Source organism: Kogia breviceps, chromosome 1, assembly GCF_026419965.1.
Source record: "Kogia breviceps isolate mKogBre1 chromosome 1, mKogBre1 haplotype 1, whole genome shotgun sequence".
NCBI lineage: Eukaryota > Metazoa > Chordata > Mammalia > Artiodactyla > Physeteridae > Kogia > Kogia breviceps.
This window is the reverse complement of record NC_081310.1, coordinates 72,874,973-72,900,137: the sequence shown is the minus strand read 5'-3', so window position 1 is coordinate 72,900,137 and position 25,165 is coordinate 72,874,973. Positions and strand designations below refer to the sequence as shown.

At 40.7% G+C, this 25,165-nt stretch overlaps 1 protein-coding gene and 1 long non-coding RNA gene across 3 annotated transcripts in view; one reads left to right on the top strand and one right to left on the bottom strand.

Moving 5' to 3' along the window:
* Positions 1–12,427, bottom strand: part of MAN1A2 (mannosidase alpha class 1A member 2) — a 166,346-nt gene extending 153,919 nt beyond the window's left edge. The window contains exon 1 of one of the 2 annotated variants that reach the window (XM_059041343.2): positions 10,737–12,427. In XM_059041343.2, the coding sequence (XP_058897326.1) occupies positions 10,737–11,038 (302 nt within the window). In that variant the 5' untranslated portion in view covers positions 11,039–12,427. The remainder of the gene's footprint in view (positions 1–10,736) is intronic. The other variant, XM_067034046.1, reaches the window with a different exon arrangement.
* A 4,167-nt stretch (positions 12,428–16,594) lies between these two features.
* Positions 16,595–22,014, top strand: LOC131743019 (uncharacterized). The gene is made up of 3 exons (XR_009331677.2): positions 16,595–16,813; positions 18,410–18,525; positions 21,308–22,014. It is a non-coding gene; the product is annotated as an uncharacterized lncRNA (long non-coding RNA).
* The last annotated feature ends 3,151 nt before the right edge of the window (positions 22,015–25,165 follow it).

The following is a 25,165-nucleotide window of genomic DNA, read 5'->3' as shown; positions in this document are numbered from 1 at the left end:
AGTACCACTTAGGGCTCTCACACATGTTGTGTCCTCGGCTTTGACCACTTTTTTCCCCACAACTCTACCTGACCTAGCAATCTCCTACTTGTAAGCTTCTCAGCAGTTGTTTCCACAAGAAGCCTTCCCTACTCCCACTGCCTGTCCCTGCGACCCCCACTCCACAGGCTAAAACACATCACTATGTGCTCTGATAACACTGAGCACACCTTCATAACACTCATCACACCTACAAAATAAATTTGTTTATTTAATGCCTGTCATCCCCTCCCACAAGATGGGAAGCTCCATAAAAGTCAGGCCTGATACACAGCAGACATGAAATAAACATTTGTTGCTAAATAGTTCAGTTATAAAATATTCCTTTAGACAATAAGGGTCTGGTGTACTTTTAAAATATTAGTTAATCTCTACCCAACTTTTCAGGAACATGTACAATATTTTAAGGTAACTAGACTCAGAATTAAAATATTCAATTAAAACTATAATTAATGATAATAATAACTAATATTTATTGAGCATTTACTAAATGCTAAGAACTACGTTGAACATTTCACGTGTACTATTTCATTCAATATAACAATCTATAAAGTGATGCCACTATCATCCACAGGAAGCAACTTATGAATAGAGCTTAAAACTTTGCTCAAAATCACACATCTAACCAGTGACAAACTAGGGTACAAATCCACGGGGTCTGACTCCAGAGCTTAAGCACCTAACTACACTAATTAAGAAAAGCCAATTCAACAAGTATCTGTTAAATACTGTGAGTAAGAAATAACGGCCATGATTTATTTTTCATTACTTCTCTATCAAAGTAAGGTTCCTCATCCCTCTATCCTGCACTCCTCTCCACACATATAAAATTAAGATAAATCATCAAGTTGTATTTTCCAAATTAAGAAAGATGGTTCTTTGACCCACATCCAAACTAAGCATGATCTTAGTACCAACTGTATCTGTTAAAATGCTATCTTTCTGAATTATTTTTAAATATGTTTATATATTAATGTTTTACATTGTAGTCTTATTGGAATGATCTCTAATTTGGAATATATTTCATTGATCAAATTAGAAGAATTCTTATAACTACATACTGTTTTCAGATACGGTGACAATCGATATAAAAATAAACCGAGGGGGGGCACCTTCAAGATAGCAGAGAAGTAAGACTTGAAGATCACCTTCCTCCCCACAAATATATCAAAAATACATTGGGCTTCCCTGGTGGTGCAGTGGTTCAGAATCCACCTGCCGATGCAGGGGACACGGGTTTGTGCCCCCGCCCAGGAAGATCCCACATGCCGCGGAGCAGCTAGGCCCGTGAGCCATGGCCACTGAGCCTGCACGTCCGGAGCCTGTGCTCCGCAACGGGAGAGGCCACAACAGTGAGAGGCACACGTACCACAAAAAAAAAAAAAAAAAAAAAAAAAATCTACATGTGGAACAACTCCTACAGAACACCTACTGAATGCTGGAAAAAGACCTCAGACTTCCCAAAAGGCAAGAAACTCCACATGTACCTGGGTAGGGCAAAAGAAAAAAGGAAAAACAGAGGCAAAAGAATAGGGACCTGCACCTTTGGGAGGCAGCTGTGAAGGAGAAAAAGTTTCCACACACTAGGAAGCCCCTTCACAAGCAAAGACGGGAGGTGGGCGGGGAGGAAGCTTCAGAGCCATGGAGGAGAACGCAGCAACAGGGGTGCAGAGAGCAAAGTGGACAGATTACCACACACAGGATCAGCGCCAACCAGGAATCACCAGCCTGAGAGGCTTGTCTGCTCAACCGCTGGGGCAGGTGGGGGCTGGGAGCTGAGGCTGGGGATTCAGAGGTCAGATCCCAGGGAGAGGACTGGGGTTGGCTGTATGAACACAACCTGAAGGGGGCTGCTACACCACAGCTAGCCTGGACAGAGTCGGGAGAGAAACTCTGGACCTGCCTAGGAGGCAAGAGACCATTGTTTTGGGATGCGCGAGGAGAGGGGAGTCACAGCACGGTCTAAATGAGTTCCAGAGACAGGCGCGAGCCACAACTATCAGCGTGGACTCCAGAGATGGGCATGAAACGCTAACGCTGCTACTGCAGCCACCAAGAAGCCTGTGTGCAGGACAGGTCACTATCCACACCTCCCCTCCTGGGAGCCTGTGCAGCCCGCCACTGCCAGATGCAGGGACAACTTCCCCAAGAGAACACATGGCACGCCTCAGGCTGCTGCAACATCATGCCAGCCTCTGGAGCAGCAGGCTCACCCCACCCTGTACCCCTCCCTCTCCCCGCCTGAGTGAGCCAGAGCCCCCTAATCAGCTGCTACTTTAACCCTCTCCTGTCTGGGTGGGAACAGATGCCCTCAGGCAAACTACACACAGAGGTGGGGCCAAATCCAAAGCTGAACTCGGGGCACCATGCAAACAAAGAAGAGAAAGGGAAGTTTCTCCCAGCAGCCTCAGGAGCAGCGGAATAAATCTCCACAATCAACTTGATGTACCCTGCATCTGTGGAATACCTGCATAGACAACAAATCATCCCAAATTGAGGAGGTGGACTTTGGGAGCAACTATAGACTTTGGGTTTGCTTTCAGCAACTAATTTGTTTCTGGCTATATGTTTATCTTGGTTTAGTATTTAGAGCTTATTATCATTGGTAGATTTGTTTATTGATTTGGTTGCTCTCTTTTTCTTTTTTATATACATTTTTATCCTTTTTCTCTTTTTGTGAGAGTGTATGTGTATGCTTCTCTGTGTGACTTTGTCTATAGCTTTCCTTTTACCATGTGTTCTAGGATTCTCTTTTTTTTTAGTACAGTTTTTAGTGCTTATTATCATTTGTGGCTTTATTTTTTGCTTTGGTAGCTCTCTTCTTTTTTTATTAGTTTTATTTTATTTTAAAAATATTTTTATTTTTTATTTTAATAAATTTATTAACTTTCCTTATTTAATTTTTTTCCTCCCTTTTCTTCTGAGCCGTGTGGCTGACAGGGTGTTGATGCTCCAGCCAGGTGTTGGGCCTGAGCCTCTGAGGTGGGAGACCCAAGTTCAGGACACTTGTCCACCAGAGACCTCCCAGCTCCACAGAATATCAAACGGCAAAAGCACTACCAGAGATCTCTATCTCAACGCTGACCCAGCTCTACTCAACGACCAGCAAGCTACAGTGCTGGACCCCCTATGCCAAACAATTAGCAAGACAGGAACACAACCCCACCCATTAGCACAGAGGCTACCTAAAATTGTAATAAGTTCACAGACACCCCAAAACACACCACTGGACGTGGTCCTGCCCACCACAAAGACAAGATCCAGCCTCATCCACCAGAACACAGGCACCAGTCCCCTCCACCAGGAAACCTACACAACCCACTGAACCAACCTTACCCACTGTGGGCAGACAGCAAAAACAACGGGAACTATGAACCTCCTGCCTGAAAAAAAGAGACCACAAACACAGTAAGTTAAGCAAAATGAAAAGACACAGAAATATGCAGCGGTTGAAAAGAGGAAGGTAGAAACCCACCAGACCAAACAAATGAAGAAGAAATTGGCAGTCTACCTGAAAAAGAATTCAGAGTAATGATAGTAAAGATGATCCAAAATCTTGGAAATAGAATGGAGAAAATACAAGAAATGTTTAACAAGGACCTAGAAGAACTAAAGAGCAAACAAACGATGATGAACAACACTATAAATGAAACTAAAAATTCTCTAGAAGAAATCAATCGAGAATAACTGAGGCAGAAGAAAGGATAAGTGATCTGGAAGATTAAGTAATGCAAATAACTACCACAGAGCAGAATAAAGAAAAAAGAATGAAAAGAATTAAGGACAGTCTCAGAGACCTCTGGGACAACATTACATGCACCAACATTCGAATTACAGGGTCGCAGAAAAAGAAGAGAAAAAGAAAAGAACTGAGAAAATATTTGAAAAGATTATAGTTGAAAACGTCCCTAAAATGGGAAAGGAAATCACCAATCAAGTGCAGGAAGTGCAGAGTCCCATACAGGTTAAAACCAAGGAGAAACACACAGAGACACATATTAATCAAACTATCAAAAACTAAATTCAAAGAAAAAATATTTAAAGCGGCAAGGAAAAAGCAACAAATAACATACAAGGGAATCCCCATAAGGTTAACAGCTGATCTTTCAGCAGAAACTCCACAAGCCAGAACAGAGTGGCAGGACATATTTAAAGGGATGAAAGGGAAAAACCTACAACCAAGATTACTCTACCCAGCACGGATCTCATTCAGATTCGACAGAGAACTTAAAACCTTTAGAGACAAGCAAAAGCTAAGAGAATTCAGCACGACCAAACCAGCTTTACAACAAATACTAAAGGAACTTCTCTAGGCAGGAAACATAGAGGAGGAAAAGACCTACAATAACAAACCCAAACCAATTAAGAAAATGGTAATAGGAACATACATATTGATAACTACCTTACATGTAAGGATTAAATGCTCCCACCAAAATACACAGACTGGCTGAATGGATACAAAAACAAGACCCAGATATATGCTGTCTACAAGAGAGCCACTTCAGACCTAGGGACACATGCAGACTGAAAGTGAGGGGATGGAAAAAGATATTCCATGCAAACAGAAATCAAAAGAAAGCTGGTGTAGCAATTCTCATATCAGACAAAATAGACTTTAAAATAAAAACAATTACAAGAGACAAAAAACGTCACTACATAATGATCAAGGGATCAATCCAAGAAGATATAACAATTGTAAATATTTATGCACCCAACATAGGAGCACTTCAATACATAAGGCAAATGCTAACAGCCATAAAAGGGGAAATTGAGAGTAACACAATCACAGTATGGGACTTTAACACCCCACTTTCACCAAAGGACAGATCATCCAAAATGAAAATAAATAAGGAAACACAAGCTTTAAATGATACATTAAACAAAATGGACTTAATTTATATTTATAGGACATTCCAGCCAAAAACAGAATACACTTTCTTCTTCAGGGCTCATGGAACATTCCCCAGGATAGATCAAACTTTGGTCACAAATCAAGCATTGGTAAATTTAAGAAAACTGAAATCGTATTAAGTATCTTTTCCGACCACAGTCCTATGACACTAGATATCAATTACAAGAAAAAATCTGTAAAAAATATAAACACAGGGAGGTTAAACAATACACTACTAAATAACGAAGAGATCACCAAAGAAATCTAAGAGGAAATCAAAAAATGCCCAGAAACAAATGACAATGAAAACACAACGACCCAAAACCTATGGCATGCAGCAAAAGCAGTTCTAAGAGGGAAGTTTATAGCAATACAATCCTACCTCAAGAAACAAGAAACATCTCAAATAACCTAAACTTAACCTAAAGCAATTAGAGAAAGAACAAAAAAACCCTCAAAGTTAGCATTAGGAAAGAAATCATAAAGACCAGATCATAAATAAATAAAAAAGAAATGAAGGAAACAACAGCAAAGATCAATAAAACTAAAAGCTGGTTCTTTGAGAAGATAAATAAAATTGATAAACCATTAGTCAGAATCATCAAGAAAAAAAGTGAGAAGACTCAAATCGATAGAATTAGAAATGAAAAAGGAGAAGTAACAACTGACACCGCAGAAATACAAAGGATCATGAGAGATTACTGAAAGCAACGATATGCCAATAAAATGGACACCCTGGAAGAAAAGGACAAATTCTTAGAAAAGCACAACCTTCCGAGGCTGCACCAGGAAGAAATACAAAATATAAACAGACCAATCATAAGCACTGCAATTGAAACTGTGATTTTATTTATTTATTTATTTTTTTTTTTTTTTTTTTTTTTTTTTTTTTTTTTTTTTTTTGCGGTATGCGGGCCTCTCACTGTTGTGGCCTCTCCCGTTGCGGAGCACAGGCTCCGGACGCACAGGCTCAGCGGCCATGGCTCACGGGCTTAGTTGCTCCGCGGCATGTGGGATCTTCCCGGACCAGGGCACGAACCCGTGTCTCCTGCATCGGCAGGCGGATTCTCAACCACTGCGCCACCAGGGAAGCCCGAAACTGTGATTTTAAATCGTCCAACAAAAGCCCAGGAGCAGATGCATTCACAATTCTATCAAACATTTAGAGAAGAGCTAATGCCTATCCTTCTTAAACTCTTCCAAAATATAGCAGAGGGAGGAACACTCCCAAACTCATTTTACGAGGCCACCATCACCCCGATACCCAAAACAGACAAAGATGTCACAAAAAAGAAAAAACTACAGGCCAATATCACTGATAAACATAGATGCAAAAATCCTCAAAAAAATACTAGCAAACAGAATACAACAGCACATTAAAAGGACCACACACCATGACACCATGATCAAGTGGGGTTTATCCCAGGAATGCAAGGATTCTTCAATACACACAAAACAATCAATGTGATAAACCATATTAACAAATTGAAGGAGAAAAGCCATAGGATCATCTCAATAAATGCAGAAAAAGCTTCTGACAAAATTCAACACCCACTTATGATAAAAACCCTCCAGAAAGTAGGCATAGAGAGAACTTACCTCAACATAATAAAGGTCATATGTGACAAACCCACAGCCAACATCGTTCTCAATGGTGAAAAACTGAAAGCATTTCCACTAAGATCAGGAACAAGACAAGGTTGCCCACGCTCACCACTATTATTCAACACAGTCTTGGAAGTTTTAGCCACAGCACTCAGAGAAGAAAAACATATAAAAGGAATCCAAGTTGGAAAAGAAGAAGTAAAACTGTCACTGTTTGCAGATGACATGACACTATACATAGAGAATCCTAAAGATGCTACCAGAAAACTACTAGAGCTAATCAATGAATTTGGTAATGTAGCAGGATACAAAACTAATGTACAGAAATCTCTTGCATTCCTATACACTAATGATGAAAAATCTGAAAGAGAAATTAAGGAAATTCTCCCATTTATCACTGCAACAAAAAGAATAAAATACCTAGGAATAAACTTACCTAAGGAGACAAAAGACCTGTATGCAGAAAACTATAAGACACTGATGAAAGAAATTAAAGATGATACAAACAGATGGAGAGATATACCATGCTCTTGGATTGGAAGAATCAACATTGTGAAAATGACTATAATTCCCAAAGCAATCTACATATTCAATGCAATCCCTATCAAACTACCAATGGCATTTTTCACAGTAGAACAAAATAATTTCACAATTTGTATAGAAACACAAAGACCCCGAATAGCCAAAGCAATCTTGAGAAAGTAAAACGGAGCTGGTGGAATCAAGGCTCCCCGACTTCAAACTGTTGTACAAAGCTACAGTAATCAAGACAGTATGGTCCTGGCACAAAAACAGAAATATAGATCAATGGAACAGGATAGAAAGCCCAGAGATAAACCCACACACATATGGTCACCTTATCTTTGATAAAGGAGGCAAGAATATACAATGGAGAAAAGACAGCCTCTTCAATAAGTGGTGCTGGGAAAACTGGACAGCTACACGTAAAAGAATGAAGTTAGAACACTCCCGAACACCATACATAAAAATAAACTCAAAATGGATTAATGACCTAAATGTAAGGCCATACACTATAAAACTCTTAGAGGAAAACATAGAAAGAACACTTTTTGACATAAATCACAGCAAGATCCTTTTTGACCCACCTCCTGGAGAAACAGAAATAAAAACAAAAATAAATAAATGGGACCTCATGAAACTTCAAAGCTTTTGCATAGCAAAGGAAACATAAACAAGACGAAAAGACAACCCTCAGAATGGGAGAAAATATTTGCAAACGAAGCAACTGACAAAGGATTAATCTCCAAAATATACAAGCAGCTCATGCAGCTCAATATCAAAAAAACAACCCAGTCCAAAAATGGCAAAAGACCTACATAGACATTTCTCCAAAGAAGATATACAGATTGCCAACAAACACATGGAAGGATGCTCAACATCACTAATCGTTAGAGAAATGCAAATCAAAACTACAGTAAGGTATCACCTCACACCGGTCAGAATGGCCATCATCAAAAAATCTACAAACAGTAAATGCTGGAGATGGTGTGGAGAAAAGAGAACCCTCTTGCAATGTAAATTGATACAGCCACTATGGACAACAGTATGGAGGTTCCTTAAAAAACTAAAAATAGAACTACCATACGACCCAGAAATCCCACTACTGGACATATACCCTGAGAAAATCATAATTCAAAAAGAGTCATGTACCACAGTGTTCATTGCAGCTCTACTTATAATAGCCAGGACATGGAAGCAACCTAAGTGTCCATCAACAGATGAATGATAAAGAAGATGTGGCACATATGCACAATGGAATATTACTCAGCCATAAAAAGAAACAAAGCTGAGTTATCTGTAGTGAGATGGATGGACCTAGAGATTGTCATACAGAGTGAAGTGAATCAGAAAAAGAAAAACAAATATTGTATGCTAACACATATATATGGTATCTTAAAAAAAAAAAAATGGTTCTGAAGAACCTAGGAGCAGGACAGGAATAAAGACACAGACATAACAGAATGGACTAGAGGACACGGGAGGGGGAAGGGTAAGCTGGGACGAAGTGAGAGAGTGGCATGGACATATATACACTACCAAATGTAAAACAGATAGCTAGTGGGAAGCAGCTGCATAGCACAGGGAGATCAGCTTGGTGCTTGTGTCCACCTAGAGGGGTGGGATAGGCAGGGAGGGAGGGAGACGCAAGAGGGAGGAAATACGGGGTTCTATGTATATGTATAGCTGATTCACTTTGTTATACAGCAGAAACTAACACACCACTGTAAAACAATTATACTCCAATGAAGATGTTAAAAAAAAATAAACTTACATAACCACATAAAATACACACAAAGTTAATACACGGATCCCTCAATACCTGAACTCTATCTGAATTCTTGCCTTCCAAAACTCAGGAACCAAATAGATTTGAATAAGTTCTCACATGTACCCCTTGTTATCCAGACTCTTACTACCCAAATCCCAGAATTTGGCTCACTCACCACCCCTTGTTAAGAGAACTCAATAACCAATCTCTCACTACAAACTCAGGGATCCAACAGTATCCAACAGTCTTGTACAGCGAAACAGAAGCATATGTATTCAAGGGCTATGTAAATTTTAGAATTCTTGTTTTAAGAGATTTAAGCAGATTTTTTTAAATGTGAAAAAAAGGACGTATCTGTATTTTCACTCAAATTTGAAATTTAAATTCCACTTAACGAAGAATTTTTCTATGTGAATGTTTTTAAACTATAAAGTGCCATATTTTTTAACCTTTAGACCACACAAAGTATAAAGTAAATTGTTAAGTATATGACAGACAACTTATAAGAGTTAAATAAAGTTAATTCATGGCTTCAAAGAGCTCTAAAGTCAGTCTTAACATATTTTTTTAAATACTTATTATAAATAACATGGGAAATAAGGTTTTCAAGGAAAACAGTACTTTCAGTGTTAATTTTTCAGCAACGTTATTTCACAGATTATATCAGATTTTTCTTGAAGTCACAAAGAGCAAAGGGCAAATAAAAGAAACAAATGAAAACAGTACAGAAGTTGAAAATGATGACAAAAATTTCAAATTAACTTGGTTACAGATGAATATGAAACAATTTTAGCAGTAATTACTCCATAAGGTTCAGCCCATAGTCAAAGAAACAGCAAGCAAAGAACAAATTAACTAGACTGAGAAAAAGGAAAAACCAGCTCTCATTACAACCGTGCATTTTTCTAAAGTATTTAACTTAGGATAACATTTGAACACGAGCTTTTTCCCAAACCTCGTGCATGATGAAAAGTTAAAACATCAGTTGAGAACAGAACTAAAACATATGATTTTTTATATGTTCAAAAATTATTTTAAGAAATAGAGATAAAAGGGGAAAGGTTTAGCAGGTTAAAAACAAAAGAAAACTGTAGGTTTGAAGAAAGCAAACTACTTTCCCAGATTCTTTTGATACAAATTACATAAATGATTTAAAGAGACTGTAACTAGAGTTCCCATTTTATCCTAATTTGCCCACATTCTCCCAAGAGTTCACTTCGGATTTACTGATTTTTAAAGAATGTGAACCCTTTAATCAAGCAAATTCTAAGAGTTATTCGATATACTCCATCTTTCACATTTAGAAAAAATAAAACAGCAAAATTAAATTTTAAAACATAACCAAACCTTGACTACAGGAGTCACAAAGTGAGTGCCTTAAGATTCAGTGATCTCTTTAACTTAACTGATTCCACACAGAGCACCAAAACACATCTATTGTGCCTGTGTTTGTCTTCCTAAAAAGCTAAGATTCACTACTGAGCTTTAACTACCAGCCAGAGATGAGGGCCCTCCCTGGGAGAGAACAAACCCAGAGATGTCAGGATTCCATGGATCTATTTCACAGGGTGGCACAATGAATGAATGCAACACATTCTTAATAAATGAAGGCGCAGCATATGTCACTATTTCTTCAGGTTAAGTCTTCATAGCTCCATTCCCAATTGTTCACATCAGACACAACACCCCTGAGCACAAACATTCCTCCTACATAAAAGGAAGGAGCTGGACTTTGGATGGGACTCTAGGTGTCCTTCCAGTTTATGATTCTATTTAAGTAGCTGTGAAAAAATACAACTCTCACGACTCAGGGAAAGTTACATTTTACTGCCAAAAAATGACAGATTTGATGCAATAAACCACACCTTGCTCTGCCAAATGTTAATACCAGAGCTTCTGAAATAAACAAACCTGTGTCTATGTTCATCTGGTCCATGGATCAGGAAGACTCCAGGGTTTTTAGCCCCTTTGCCGGCATCTACATGAGGAATTAACACATCTTCCAAACCCAGATCAAAACGTTTGTGCTTTGAAGAGTCTGGAAGGAAGAAGAATGCCCCAAAACACAGGGTGATGAAGGCACTTAGAATAAGGAGGAGGATAAACTTCTCAGAAAGTCTCAAGGTAGCCCTGTGATGTGGGAAGGAAGGCGGCCCCAGGTTAAGAGGTGGTATCCTTCGTCCAGAGAGGGGTAGCAGCGCTGGGGTAGTCATCGTTTACGGTCTTGGGCAGAATATTTTATAAAGTTCTCATCTTACATCAAATGTACGATACATTGAACAGTTTTCAGAATCCTGGCAAAAATGGGGAAACTCAATTTTCCTCCTCTTAAAGGACTGCAGTGCGTTTCAATAGGGCACCTCTTTCACGCTCATCCAATTACATGCAGAAACGAGTGTGGCCCCCAAACGATCACTAGTTTAAGTCCTGTGATACTTTCTTTGCCATCTGGCTCTCAGTACCTCACCGGGTGATTACAAGTCTCCTCTTCATTCCTAAGGGTAGATCAGACAAGCAACACCACACAGAGGATGCAAGGTGGGTTCTTCCATTCCTGAACCTCCGGGAGATGCTCCAACGTGGTTTCCCGCCCCAAAAGGGAGCCTGACGTGATTCAAGGAGCTGTAGAAGGTTCACCTGAGCTCCTCCGATGCTTCGATTGCAGAATATCTGAACCTCAGTGGTGGAAAAACAAGGGGCTCCTCTGAAGTCAGTCAACCGGGAGAACGGTCACCCGCCTCGCCGGGAAGCCGAAGCAGCGGCGCTGGGCGAAAAGCAGGAAGGAGGGCTCGGACGCCCGCGCCTCCCGACGCTGTCCCCGGGGGCCGGCGACAGCTCCGACGCTGTTCCCTCGACGGCTGGCGCGAAGAGCATCCGCGTCCAAAATACCTGCGCCCTCCCAGCCGCGGCCGCTGTCGCTACCGCTCGGGTCTGTCAGAGAGCGGAACTTCCTCCTCGGCGGCCACTGAGAAGCCCCGGCGTGTGCGGGGGGGAGGGGAGGCGCGGCGGCCGCCCCCGCTCGGCTCCTCCTCCTCCTCTCGGCGGCCGGTTAAGTTAACCCCGGCGCCGGCTCCCACAGCGAGGCTGCCTCTGACCCCGCCGCGCCCGGCCGCGGCGACCGAGACCCCGCGGCCCCACGGCGTGGTAAGAAGCAAAGCCGCGGCCCCCCTGTCCGAGAACCCAGGGCAGGCGTCTGCTCATTCCTCGCTCAGCCCGGGGGCGGCGGCGGCCCCGGGCTCGCGAGAGCAGTTGCGCCTCGGGCGGGCAGAGGTCAGCTGCGTCTCCTTCCTCCCTGGCCGCCGTGGGGGCCTCTGCCGCGCAACCTCCGGTTGCTCGCAGCCGCTCGCTCTGGTGGTGGCGGCGACGGCTGCGGGAGAGGCAGCGCGTCCACGCGGTGCGGGGCTGCAGCCCGGTCCTCGTCCCGTGGCTCCCTAGGCCGGAGGGCGCGGAGCAGCCGACTGCCGACACCCGTTGGGCACACTCCTGAGGGGAGCCGGCGTGCGGGGGTGGGGCGGAGGGCTCGGGCCTGCCTCCGGCACCGACTCGCGAGTGGGCGTCCCCGGGCGGCGGAGTGTGAGGTGCGCGCGCACGCTCCCGGCCCCGCCGCCGCCACCGCCCCCGCCCCCTCCTCTTCCCCGCCCCACCCGGCCCGGCCCGCGCTCCGGCCTTGCGCTGCTGCTGCGGGCTCCAGCGCCCGGCCTCCCGCCCGTCGGCTGCGCGCCCCCCGGAAGCGTCCTGCAGCCGGCGTCTGGGCACGTGATGGGAGAAGGTCAACCGTTCGCGCTTCACTGATAACTTCACCGGTGCCAGGCTTCGGCATCGCCAGTTCGTGGGATTGACCCGGCGTTTGGGAGGTTGGGGGCGGGGAGGGCGGGGAGGCTCAGGTCCCGAAGGCTTCACTGCAATCCAAGGGTTACTAGGACTAAAGGGATCTGACGGCCAAGGTTAACGTTTAATATTTCTCTGTGGAGATCGTGTCTTCAATTATGGACCATTGGTCCCTAAGGCTCAACGACTGAGTCTCCAACTTCTTCCTTGCAGCCCATGTGCACGTCGTTGGGCACCCGAAGCTCGAGTCATCTCTACTGAGCAACAACCGTGTGCCAGCCTCTGTGTTAAGAATAAAATGGCGACCTTCAGGTTATGTTTCCTGGCTGGGGTGTCTCTGACAGCAGCCCATATGTCCCTACAGGACAACAGCTTCCTCGTGGTTCAGTTTCTGGAAGATGTTCTCCCATCATCATATTCCTCACCACTACCCCTCCCATAAAAGGGATAATAAGTATGAACGAGAAGGTGCTAAAATCCAGAAAGACAACAATGTTGGTTAAATTCAGGCATAAAAGCACCCTGAGTTGATTCTGTTATCCATAATCCTAAGAACCATGTGATTTAAGTCCAAAAACTTTCTGTGTAATACACAGATATTCTCACTTGTTTGATACTAAGATGTCAGTGCCTCTACATGTCCTTAGTGATGACTGGGAATTGGAGAGCAGTCCCTTCAGCGGCAGGGACAAAAGGTCAGCCTTTGTTAAAAATCAAGCAAAAATCCTCATCTTCACTGGCACAATTCGAAGTACAATTCCAGTCTGCAGTATTTCCAGAAGCTCTGCATATCTCACTATCTACCATATGCCAAAGTCATTGTCATTGATTCACCAAATAAAGACATAAAAATGTTAAGTGCCACCTCTCACCCAGTCAGGCTGGCAGCCCAATCCAAAATGAAATTTTTGTTGGACACTTGTGAAAAGTAGGTATAAGAAATTCCCTGCCTTCCCAATGTGTCTTTATAAAGTGTGCCAATTTTATGAATAAGTTTCTAATGCTGAGCCTCTCTGTAAGCCAAAGGAAGAGAAACACTTGGGTTTCCAACTACTGAGGTCATTAATTTCCATGGAAAGATCAGGGGAAATAAATATTGACCTCTGAATGAAATAGCAAGTTACATAAGCCTTGAAAGGTAAATATTATCTAGGTTGACACCAAATTGTTAATCACAGAAATATCGATCATGAAACCTGCCTTAAGCTAGTTGACAAGCATAACTTAGGCAGGCTCAAACTCATAACCAGTGGAGAAGACTTATCTGTGTCCTTTCCTCTTTCTTGCCCTTGTCTGTTTTGCAAAATTCATTTTTCCTTCAGGAGAGTAAAAATATTATTTAAATTAGAGGTTATTGCAGATGTCCAAATGCATTCTGCAGTTCTAAGGCCCTTGATGATGCTATCAGTTATTATAATCCTACACCAGCATCAAAAAGTATGTGTGTGTGTGTGTGTGTGTGTGTGTGTGTGTGTGTGTGTGTGTGTATTCTCTTCTAGAGACTAGGTCCCTCTCAAAAGAGTTTTAAAAGAATTAGTATTGTTTTGTTGGTTTTTAAAAGCAAGTTAAAAATGTATTCATAAATTATGATTACAAGTACATAAAATGCATATAAAAAATTAAAAGAGAATATTTGAAAAAGATTATAGCTGTTGTGTTAAGATGTTGGTAATATATATAGTTTTTCCCCATGTGTTCTGTTTGTGTTACTTTTATAATTAAATCAATAATTTTTAAAGAGGTACTTGAGAAAGTTAAGGTCAGATTTCAAATAGGTAGACTCAGTTGTATCAAGATGAACACATCTGAGGGCAATCAACAGAAAGCAGAACGTATATGAAATATACATATTTTTTTCATATATACGTGTAACAGGGACATATCTCATTCTAGACAGTACAAAGAGAATATTTCATTTTCAAGGAGTAGCTGTGCTTTGATCAGTGGTGTAGACAAGATTCCAAAGTGGCAGATAAAGTGGTAATTTCCCTTTTATAAATCCATGTAAATTAATTAATATTTTAGGAAATAAGAATTGTTCAACTCCTAACAAAACAAAATCTACCCTGACGTATTTCAGATTTATAGGACCATTACTGAGATACACTTATGTATTACAATGCAAAAGTTATTTGTATTTGTTCAATCATACGTGAACTTTCCTATTATTGAAACAATTTAACACCTATTACACACACTCACACGATCTAGCTCTGTTTTAAGTGAAACTGAAGTCATATGCTAGAGAAAAAAAATACAGCTGGTATGCAAAAAGAGGCTTTTTATTTACTTATATGACTTGTTCCTTCTTAGTTTCAACTGGTTCCCAAAGTATCCCAAAGACATGACCACTAAATGTGTAGAAAAATCACCAAGCTTTGGCCCTGCTCTTTCCACTCTTGCATTCTTCTATAAAGCTTTTTTCCTACAGGTCAGGGATAACCTAAGTTCAATGTTATGAAACTCTCACTTTAGCTCCATGTTAAGTCAGGAGAGCAAAAAATCTTCACCTGTCTCTCTGAGCCAAAGTATTTGAGGCTCATTTGCTTATAAAAGACACATTTGTTGAAGGGCTACTGTATGATACAGCCTCTACTAGGTGCTAGAGGTTTGGAGAAGTCAGAATCCCTATCTTAGTGAACTCAAAGTCTTGTGTGGGGTGGTAAATGAGCACTGACAATTACCTGACAGGGAAGAGTGCTGTTAGACTAAAGCCCCAGGGGCTCATGGGTTCACTGAAAGGGCACCAGAGTGAGGGGAGGGAGATTGGGCATGCATCAAGGAAGGTTCCTAGATCAAGTGCCACCTGAGCTGAGCCTTTAATTAACCAGCAGGAAAGAAGGGTGGTGTTCCAACATAGGGAGCAGAATATGCACAGGCATCCACAGCTGCTTTTTCCTGCCACTTACCCAGAAACTTCCCTGCTTTACTCTTCCAATAAATAGCTTGTCTGGCCCTAAACCCCCAATATTCTTGAAGGGGGAAAGTGAAATTTTTAAATTTTAGAAAAACATATGACTATGGAAACACATTACTCTCTCCCAGTGCCTAAGACAGGGCCAAGCAATGAGGAAGCCAGAAGCTTCAGCTTCACTGGGCTTATGGTAAATCTGCTTCTGCTCTGAACCCAGCCATATCTAAGGCTAGTTCATCCTTTGAACCTCTCAGTTACACAAGCCTATAAATTTCTTTTGCAGTCAGAATTAGTTTCTGTGGCTTGCAATGTAAAGTCTTGACTAATACACAGCGTGTCTTTGCATGGAGGTGCTGTGGCTGCCTGTAGTATGTGAAGCACCTGTAGTTTCACAAGTGTAAAGGATCGGGAACCAGAGGAGCCCACTCTTTCAGGCAACCAACAGGCTTGGGCCAGGGACAAAAGTGGGGAGAAGACCTAAAATTGAAAGGGCTGAACAGAAGTGCCAGCAAAGGTAGGTCAAACCTAGCAGCCCATACAGAACCCTTCAAAATTGGATGCCCACATCCACCTTTATAAAGAGCAATCTGATGCCAAAGGGGCTAAGCATTCTTTATAAATCATCATATTACATTTGTGTTTAATCCACTCAAGGCAGTTATTTTGACAATATGTGTCACTGATTTATATATTCATTCATTAAACACTATTGAGCATCCACTCTCTGCCAGGGCTATACTGTGTTCTAGATATCAAAAGGTAAATGAAATGGGAAGCAGTTGCATATGATGAAAAGAATCTAGGCTCTGGAACTAGAGAATCCTGGGTCTAACCCTGCCCTGCCATTTACCTGTGTGACCTTGGAAACATTGGAAAACTTCTTTATGCTTAGTGTCTTCATCTGTAAGATTAAAATAAAAATACATACCTCATAAAGTTGTTATGAGAATTAAATGAGATAATGTATATGATAGTGCTTCCCCCATAGTTGGAATTCAGTAAATATTAACTCTTGTTTTTATTATAGGCATCAGGATGAGTAGGAGTTGGCAGGTGACGAAGGTGGGAAGAACTTGTGAAGAGATGGCAGGAAGGGGAAAGAGCATGGCACGTGTTAGTGGCAACTCCTTCCCCTCGGCCCCGTTTTTCCATGGTGGGGATGTGTGTAGTGGGGTGTTCCACTAGAATACAACTTTTGGCTCCTTACACCACTATCCTTCACACAAAGGAGTGAGTTACTTGATTGGTGAGTACCATTACATTCATTGGTTCATAGTCCTTGACTGGATGGAACTAATCTATTACAAAGTGCCAGTTACTGAGGTTTCACTCTCTTGTTCCCTTTCTGCCTCAGACCAGTGCAACAATCTTGGGTAAACGTGTGCTTTGCAGACCCAACATTCCCCTTTGGTGGGCTGTTCTGAGGCTAAATTTTGTGGTGGTTAAGAGTTGGCTGAGAGTATCATAGCCCTTTTGGATTACAGATCTAGGAACTTGTTCTTTATTAGCTTATCTGTAACAGAGCTGACATTTTTTTAAAACCTTCACTTGACCATCCTCTATGTTTTATTTCATTCAAAATCAGTGGGGGGGGGGACGAGACGTATATTGATCCTCTCAAATAATTAATTATGGCTAGAACATAGATTGTAAAGGGAGGGTTGGTGAGAGATAAAGCCAGAAGGGTAAACATAGAAAGATTTCTGCTCAAGTTGGTGCAGTAAGGTCATGCTCTGATCCACAAACTTTACTTCACACAAATAGTAATGATAGGTAAAATATAGAAAGAGAAAGCCAAAAAGACATAACCAAACTCAAAAACAAAATAACCCTTTTCATAGATCAGAAATGGAATTGAAACAGAAAGCACTTAGCAACTCTGAAGCCACAGGCCCACTGATGTCTAAAGTTCGAAAGCCAAGATTTGTGTCTCTTGCAAGGTGACAGCAACTAAAGAGGCTCCAAACTGGGTGGAGGACAGTAGCCAGGCTTAGTTCTTAAAGTCAGGAACTTGTGAGAGGAGGCCAAAAATAAACTGATGCCAACCCACTGCCCAGGGAAGCAGAAGGGCAAAGACCCAGCCTTGGAATCAGGAACCAAGCCAAGCAGCTGGCCAAGTGTCTAGTTCTGCAATATCCCCAACATCACCGTGGGGAAGGAGCATCAAAATGCCAACGGTGGTCCCAATTCCATAATGGAAGTTCAGTGAGGCAGGTGGAAGCAAAAATCACTGAGCCCGGAGGGGTGAGCACAGAGAGGGTGAGAGGGAAAAAAAAAAAAAAAAGCACACTAAATTAAAATAAGACAGAAAAAAACAAATAGAACCTTTCCACTCAAAATGAGCCTGACCACCAAATTCCAAAGACATTCAGATGTCTAATACTAAGAAAGATTGCCAACAAAATGAACACTCAGAATATGAACTTACTCCAAATAAAATTAACTCTATGGTACTGTGTGACAAAGATTTTTTTAATTAATATTTTTGCATTCTCAAAGTGATAAATGAAGGCATAGCACTCATTTTAAAAAGAAAAGAAATTAGAAAACAGATAAGCTGAATAAAGAACAGGTAAATAAGGTAAATATGGCAAAAAAACTGATAGAAATCTTGAAAATAAAAATCTGGTCATTGAAATTTTTTTAAAAGTCAATACATGGGGTTAACCCTGGAGTTGGCCAAAGTTGAAGAGAAAAAGTAATTTGCCCAGAACATAGTATAGAAGAATTCACTGAGAAGAATTCACCCAGAACATAATATAGAAAAATAAAGAGATTTTAAAATGTGAAAAGTAATTCAGATTCATGGGGTTATATTGAGTGGCTTCAACATATGTCATAGGAGTTCCAGAAGGAAAAACTGAAAGGAAGAGTGGATAACCTATACTTTAAAAAAGAAGAAAGAAATGACTGAAGATTTCTAATCAAAACATCAGAATACCATATGTACTGAGCAAGGTAAATAAGGGTAAACGAACACTTTTCTCACTATAGTGAAACTACACAGTCATACCGATAAAGATAAAATCTCAAGTTACTAAAGGGAAACCAATGATTATTTACAAAGGGAACTATAACTAGAGTTCTCAAAAGGAACCACAGAAACAAGAAAACAATTGAGTTTTCTCCAAGTATTGAATGGAACACTATCAACCAAGAATTTGATTTCCAGATAAACTGCCATTTCAGGGAGAGGGCAAAACAAAGACATTTTCAATCATAAAAGGCAAGGGAGTTTTCCACCCACAGACCTACACCAGAAGAACTATTAAAGAATGTACTTCCCCCAATGAGAAAATTAAGCCCAGAGGGAAAGCATAAGATACAAAAGATACTAGTGAGGGAAGAAATTAACAAAATGTGATGGTAGAACTAAAAGTAACTACTTAAGGAGTATGAGATTAACAGACACAAGCTACTATACATAAAATAGATAAGCAACAAGTATTTACTATATAACACAGGGAACTATATTCAATATCTTATAACAACCTATAATGGAAAATAATCTGAAAAAATACATATATATAACTGAATCACTTTGCTGTATACCTGAAACTAACACTATTGTAAATCAACCATATTTCAATAAAAAATAATAATAGCTACTTTAGTGTTTAAAAGAAAAGGAAGGAAATGGTTACAGAGGGTAGTTAAAACATGTTAAGGTCTTTGTCATGTTTGGAAGAGGAATATAAATAATAACTGTGTCTGAATACTTTGTCTATAAGATATTTTATATTAATAAAAAACTGATCTAGAGCTTCTAAACATGCAGAGAGAAGAGTAGCAAGGGATGAGGAGATTTGATATGGAAAACTGATCATTCAATAGAAGGCAGAAAAGGAGAAAAAAGAAGAAAAAGACACGTCAAACAAAACACACAAATTAAATAGAATAGTAGAATTAAATTCTAATATAAGCAAGCACAATAACTAAACAGATTTAAATTACTTATTAAAAGACAGATTATCAGACTGGTTGAAAATAATATTCAGGTATGTAACGCTAGCAAAAAACAAAACTAAACCACAGAAATATTGGATATAAAGGGATAAAAAAAGAAATTATCAAAATACTGTCAAAAAGAACGTCAATGAAGCATTATTAGTATCAGACCAAAAAAAGTCTTTTAAACCAAATGTATTAATACAAATAAAGAGGGTCAATACCAAAAGTCAAATATACCTAATTACATAGCTTTCAATTACAGAAAGAAAAACCACCAGAATTACAAAGAGAAACTGACAACCCCACTCTCTGAGTGGGAGATTTTAACAATCAAACACAACTCGATCAAGCAGAACAGAAAAAACAGAGGGAATAGGGAATGAATCATGAAGGGCCTCTAAGAAGGCCACATTAAGGAGTTGGGTTTTATTCTGAGAGTAATAGGAAGCCATTAAAGGATTCTAAACAAAGTAATGATTAGATGAGCTGTCCTTTTTTATAAAGATCACTCTGGCTAGAAAATGGAGAATGGACTTCAGGGTGGTCAGACCACATAAAAGCAAGAAGACCATTTAGAAAACTCTTCCTACCCTCTAGCTAAGAGATATTAATGGCCTGAACTATAGTGGTGCCATTGGTGAAGGAAAAGAGTGGGCATTTCAAGGGACGTTCAGATAGCATTGTTAATCGAATGGCAGGGGAGGGGATCAAAGATAGCCTCCATATCTGTGCCCTACAAGACTTGATGCATAGCAGTGAGGAGGAAGAGCAGGGTTTTGCTGGAGGTGGGGGGAGCGGGGTGGGGTGGAGGTAGGGAAAGGTAGAGATATTGTTTCCTTGTTTCTGGTTATACCACTTAACTCTCAACCCCCCAATTTTGACATTCAAACTGGTTCATTTAAAAGTTAAATTAGGGCTTCCCTGGTGGCGCAGTGGTTGAGAGTCCGCCTGCCGATGCAGGGGACGCGGGTTCGTGCCCTGGTCCGGGAAGATCCCACATGCCGCAGAGCGGCTGGGCCCGTGAGCCATGGCCGCTGAGCCAGCGCGTATGGAGCCTGTGCTCCTCAACGGGAGAGGTCACATCAGAGAGAGGCCTGCGTACCGCAAAAAAAAAAAAAAAAAAAAAAAAAAAAAAGTTAAATTATATTCAATGTACAAGGAATATGTAAATCAGTTTTAAAAGATGTCTACCAAAAAGTATTCTGTTTTAAACTATTGGTGCTTAGGGAATGTTTCAATCATCTGGGGGAAAATTACACTTTAACAATATCAGAAAAATGTGTGTATATTCTAAATAATTATTTTCCATATAATAATAATAGTCCTTTAAGATTATTTATATTTTTATTGTAAATTTTCATATTTGTACATAATGGATTTTCAGACATACCTATTTGCCTAACTACTACAGTAATAAAGTAGTCATGACTTTCCTTAGTGCACAGCTGGTCTTAAGAACAAGGAAATCCAATCTGTTGACCTGTGAATTTTTACAGTCATAGATTTCATGGCACATAACTCCCTTTCTTTTCCTGGTTGTTATTAATTACCTTAAACTAATTCCAGGTTTACAATGTGTGTTTGTCTTTCAGAGAACAATGATTCTGCATTGACTGAAGTTGGGAGGGGTGTTAAATTATACAACCAAACTGAGGTTACTTAACAAATGCTGGAAATTAGGAGCTATTTTTCCAAAGACACTTTATTCAGTAGCTTCAAGCATGAAAAAAGTTTAAAGAACTTACAGATTTCCAATTATGAATTTTAAGCTTTTGTATTTATTTTACAGCCATTCCAAAATGCAAATGCGGTTCAAAGTTCCAAAGGTGCTGTGCAATTTCAATTTAATATTCTAATACATGGAGTGAAGTTTGAGCCTATAATACAGAAACAGGACTACTTGAACAGCCAAGAAACCCTTTGGAGCCTTAAAGGGAAATCTGCTTGGGAGTCTGCCGACTAAAAGGTTTCTGGTAGGAATAGAGCCACAATGAGATGTGTGACTCTAGCATTGCCTCTCAAGTGATGGCAAAGATATGTTTTGAAAAGACAAAACCCTTCTTGTGTCTGATTTTTAAAGTTAACACTTATTTGAGGGCTAATATTGCACTAAATTTCATACATGGATTCTGCTGTTTATTATGAGCCATTATGTTCAAGTTCACTTCAGACAATATTGCTCCTTCAATTGCAGTCTGCATTCAAGGGCAGTGCAAGCAAAATAGTGAAGAGGGCTCTTCTCCTTTAGGGCCAGTTGCTGTATCACCCTACCTAAAACCTGATTTGGTTACCATCATGCTATATAGACATCTCTGTCTTGCTGCAGAAATGCTAAAATCAGAGATTCCACTATCAAGATGTAGGGTTCTTCCCTATAACAGAAGTTGAAAGAACAGATGCATTACACTTTTCTGATGTTATTCAAAATTATAGTAACATGTTAGTTTTAAACAGCATGAAAAAAATTAAGCCACATCAATAAAATTATAGTTCTTTATATTTCTAGTTGAGCCAGATATGTATTAAAGTTGAAGGGGGTTTTCATTTTTGTTTTTGTGTTGGTGGTAGTTTTTTTCTTCAAATCTTTGTGCTTCCTGGAAATATATATGCAAAGAAGGAAGGAAGGAAGGAATTGATGTGCCAGTAGATGTGAATAATGCTGAAGATTTACACACACTACACAGAAATTACTACTACCTCTACAAGTACATCAAGATTTGAAAATGGGATTAGCCCCCAACAGAAAAAAAAAACTAAAAAAACTAATTGTATCATTTTCACAATAGCAATGTTAATCATTATGTTAATGTATCAATAATAACAAGGAACTTGGAAAGGTCTTTAGTGCTTTCTCTCATTTTTCAGCAAAATATCCACAGTGTCCCCTTATTTTTATGACTTGGGGGAAAATGAAGACCCCTCAAATGGCTGTCTTGCTCTTTCATACAAAGTTGTTCTCTGCATCTAAACTGAAATTCTCTCCTGACTCCTCTCTTGTCTACCAGGGATTCCTATAGGCAGTGGGGAAAATGATAGTCACAGCCTCTTCTGGGTATCAGGTTCATTTAGGCTGATGTAACAGAAGAAGCAGAAATTCCTTATAAAGATGAAAGCAGAGCTGGGGAGCAACCACTAACCCCAAAGTAAGCAATCAAATGAAGCACTGCATAAATATAGAAAAAAGAACACCGAGAAGCAATATGAATAAAACCTGGAGGGAAGATGGACCAAGGGGCACAGAGCTGCAAGTCAATGATGGGTAAGGGACACAGAGGTCCCAAGTTGTAACTTTCCATAAAACAGCTGGGTCTCTTGACGTGACTGTGGCACAGCAAAGGCAGGGAAATGTTTATTTCTAATGAAACAACCAAATAGTCTGGGAGCATTTAAATCCCAAGATTACATTGAAGCATTCATTTATTCATTCATTCAACTAATTTATTTATTATTATTATCATCATCCGCACCATCACTGGTGTCAGGCATTCTTTATCTTTTTCTGTTAACCAGAGATATTAATGACTCCCATCTGATTAATCAATTCCAGGGGCTCTCACTTCTAGCTGTAAATCATAATCACCTATGGAGGTGTTTTTATTGTTGTTGTTGTTTTTATGTTTTTGGGTTTTTTTAAATTTGCAAGGCCTTGTCCCTTCCCTAAGCCACTAAGTGAGAATCTCCTGGGGCAGGATGTGGTCATGTAATGAACCTTAAGACGCTTCTCCAGAACAGAAAGCTTCCACGTCGTCACTGCCATCGACCTTAGGCTGAGGATTTCTGGAGCTCCCTGAGGAGGAACCAAGATTCCAGCCTGGGTGAAAAACATACACACCTGCAGGCAGCCACTCCACTTCTGGAGAGCCAGGGTTCAGGCAGTTACTGCTTCTCTGAAGGTACAAGCTTTATAGACATCCTATTGTTTGGTGCAGATGTAGGGGGAAATTGAGTCAAAAGCACTGGCGGGGGTTGGGGGGTGGTAGATTTATGCACAAGGTTGCCTTCAAATGGTTTTATTCTATATACTGCTGGAGAATGGACTCATGGCTTATCTTCCAGAATTTATACAGCAAGCACTCCAGAATATCTGAGGAGCAAATAGATAGTTAGATCTAGCTATTGATGGATTAGGACTCTGCCACCTGCAACTGTGAAACTTGGAGCAGGCTACTTGACTTCTCTGATCCTCAGGAAAGTTGTAAAGATTACTTCCTCGTAGGTTCTTGCAATGACTAAAGGATAGAGCATGAGGAAAACAGCTGGCACAGCGCCCAGAACAAAGTTAATATTAATAGTTAACACACGTTTAGAAAAGCAGCACAGCCAAGTGCACCCAAGACTTTCATTTTCCTGATTTTGTCTTTCCTTATTTAATAAAAATGGATGTTACGACCATAATTGTCACTATCAAAACCCCAGAAAACAGGGGAGACAGGATGTAAAGGTCAGAGGTTTCTGCTCTGCCATTCTCTCAGGTAGACATTTATGAATTCTGACTCATTAATACTGATTAGACAACTTGTAGAGGCCAGGTAGCACATGCAGGAAAAAAGGGCCAACTGAGAGCTTGGCCTACTTTCATACCAGCTCCTCTGCACAGAAATTAATCCAACACAAAGTCAACATTTGCAGAACTGAAGTGAAAGACATAATTTAAAGCCCAGCTAAGTGTGCCCCTTTTCCCCATTCAAGAACCCGGGGTCAGGGACAAAAGAACCACCAATCACACATCAGATGCCATTTGAAAAAATCTGTGTCTGTTTTTTTTTTTTTAATAATGTATTATTATTTATTTATTCAGTTTTCCCCCATTTTTATTGAGATGTAATTGACATGCAACACTGTAGAAGTTTAAGGTGTATGGTATAATGGTTTGACTTACATGTATTGCAAATCTGTTTTGCCTTTGATGATAATATCTAGCATTTAATGAGTGCTTACTACAGACAATGCATACATCTCTTGTAATTCTCAGAACAATAGTTATTTCCTTGTTAGAGTTAAGGAACTCAAGGTTGCCGTTGAAACTGTAAAGGTTTAGAAATGTGCCCAAGATCAGTTGGTTAGTAGGAACCAGACTCTCAGACCCCACAGCTTGGACTCATAACCACTGCACTGAACCGCCTTATCAGATGCTAGCCTTGGGATTTCCCTGGTGGTCAGTGGTTGAGACTCCACACTTCCACTGCAGGGGGCATGCATTTGATCCCTGGTCAGAGAACTAAGATCCTGCATGCCACGTAGCAAGGTCAAAAAACAAAACAAAGCAGATGCTAGCCTTCTCCCCCACTGGGTGGGCAGATCTGGTCTCCATCCTGATTTCCCATTTCATTCTGGTGTCGTTTCCTGAGGCTGAGCTCTTCTGGTCCCTGAGCTTAGCAGCATCTCTCTTAGTCTGACGAATCTGGGTGATATTTACTGCTAGTTCGCATAACATCTGAACTGTAGGGAGGCTGGCCCTTGCCCTTCCCATGGTGAAGGGAATGCTGTGATTTCATGGCAGGATTCCACCGGTGTAACTCCTCTCTCTCCCTATTTATTTAGGCATGCAGTCCTCAGCAGGCTCCCCCCACCGAGGGACACAGCCACTCAGGCAGATGAAAGAGACGATTAACCAACAGCATGAGCTTTGGGGGAGAAAGAGAGCCAG